This window comes from Vicia villosa, unplaced genomic scaffold, assembly GCF_029867415.1.
Source record: "Vicia villosa cultivar HV-30 ecotype Madison, WI unplaced genomic scaffold, Vvil1.0 ctg.006404F_1_1, whole genome shotgun sequence".
Taxonomy (NCBI): domain Eukaryota; kingdom Viridiplantae; phylum Streptophyta; class Magnoliopsida; order Fabales; family Fabaceae; genus Vicia; species Vicia villosa.
The window spans coordinates 14,286-15,957 of NW_026706771.1; the positions used below are offsets into that span (position 1 = coordinate 14,286).

General features: G+C 42.3%; 1 protein-coding gene across 1 annotated transcript; it reads right to left on the minus strand.

The window, feature by feature from the left end:
- Window positions 1-541: 541 nt before the first annotated feature.
- On the minus strand, window positions 542-855 carry LOC131642994 (uncharacterized; the record flags this gene model as incomplete). Its single annotated transcript, XM_058913140.1, has 1 exon — window positions 542-855. A coding segment is annotated over exon 1 (314 nt), but the record flags the coding sequence as incomplete, so codon positions are not given.
- Between the last annotated feature and the right edge of the window lie 817 nt (window positions 856-1,672).

Sequence of the window (1,672 nt, forward strand, 5' to 3'; positions counted from 1 at the left end):
AGGACATGGTAAAAGTACATACACGAACTACTACTAGAATAGAGTCTAAAACATGCATGAATAAGGATTATAGAACACATACTCTCAATCCCTTAATCCCTCACATTTACATAAACCCCAAAATGTTTTCCCCAAAGTCTCTATCTATGAGACTCACCTGATTAAGCTGGGGAAGAAGCTGCGAAAATCAGAAGAAGATGGTTGAATCAAGGATGCATGCAAGGTTGATGATGAAGTTGGAAATGGGTTCTCTTCTCTTTTCCTTCTTGTTTCACGTTCTCCCTCTTCTAGTCTCCACAAAATTCTGTTTTTGTTCCAAGGACAAGAAATGAACTCAGCCAAACAACCCCTTAAGAAATTTATGTCTAGTGCAATGACTTAAGTGCCCTTCAACTAAAATCCAATTACTAAGGTGCCACTTAGTCACATTCCAACTATCTATACTTTCCACACATATATATATATATTCTCTTAAAATAAAATTGGGACATTACATTCTCCCCCCCTTAAATAGAATTCGTCCTCGAATTCGAAAACTTACCAGAACAGGTGAGGATACAACTCCCGCATCTCTGATTCGAGCTCCCAAGTGGCTTCATCAGGACGCGACTCCTCCCACAACACCTTCACAAGAGGTATCTCTTTGTTTCTCAACGACTTGCTAGCATACTCCAAGATACGACAAGGTTGCGGTTGGAAGGAAAGATCTGGTTCTACTTCAATCGTATCTGGCAGGATAGGATGAAATGAATCCGGCACAAACTTCCGTAACTGAGACACATGGAAAACGTCATGCAACCCGGATAGTGAAGGAGGCAACGCTAACTGGTATGCGACTTCACCTATCCGCCTCATGATTTGATAAGGTCCTACGTATCTCGGGCTAAGCTTGTGCGTCTTAAACGGTCCTTTCAATCTCAACCTCGGAGTCACCTTCAAGAACACATGATCTCCTACATCAAACTCCAACGGTCTCCTTCGTTTGTCCGCATAACTCTTCTGTCGATCTTGAGCTTGTTTCATCTTATCTCAGATCATCTTAACCTTTTCTGTGGTTTCTTGAATTATCTCCGGTGCAAGGATTCCCTTCTCACCAACTTCAGATCAACACAACGGTGATCGACACTTTCTCCCATACAAGGCTTCATATGGGGCCATACCGATACTCGCATGATAACTGTTGTTATATGCAAATTCTATCAAAGGTAAGTTATCTTTCCAACTTCCACCAATTTCTAAGACACATGCCCTTAGCATATCCTCAATGGTTTGAATAATCCTTTCTGTTTGTCCATCTGTCTGGGGGTGGTTAGAAGTGCTCAAATTCAGATCTGTACCCATCTCTTGGTGAAAAGCTTTCCAAAATCGGGAAGTGAACTTCGGATCCCTATCTGACACAATGCTAGATGGTACACCATGCAATCTCACAATCTCCACTACAAAAAGCCTCGCAAGGTGAGAAACCTTGTGAGTTGTCTTAACCGGTAAGAAATGTGCGGATTTAGTCAAACGATCCACTATCACCCATATCGAGTCATGCCCACCTAATACCCGTGGTAGTCCCACAATGAAGTCCATGGATATACTGTCCCATTTCCAAACAGGAATATCCAATGGTTGCAACATACCACCGGGCCTTTGGTGCTCTATCTTCACTTGTTGACAAATCACG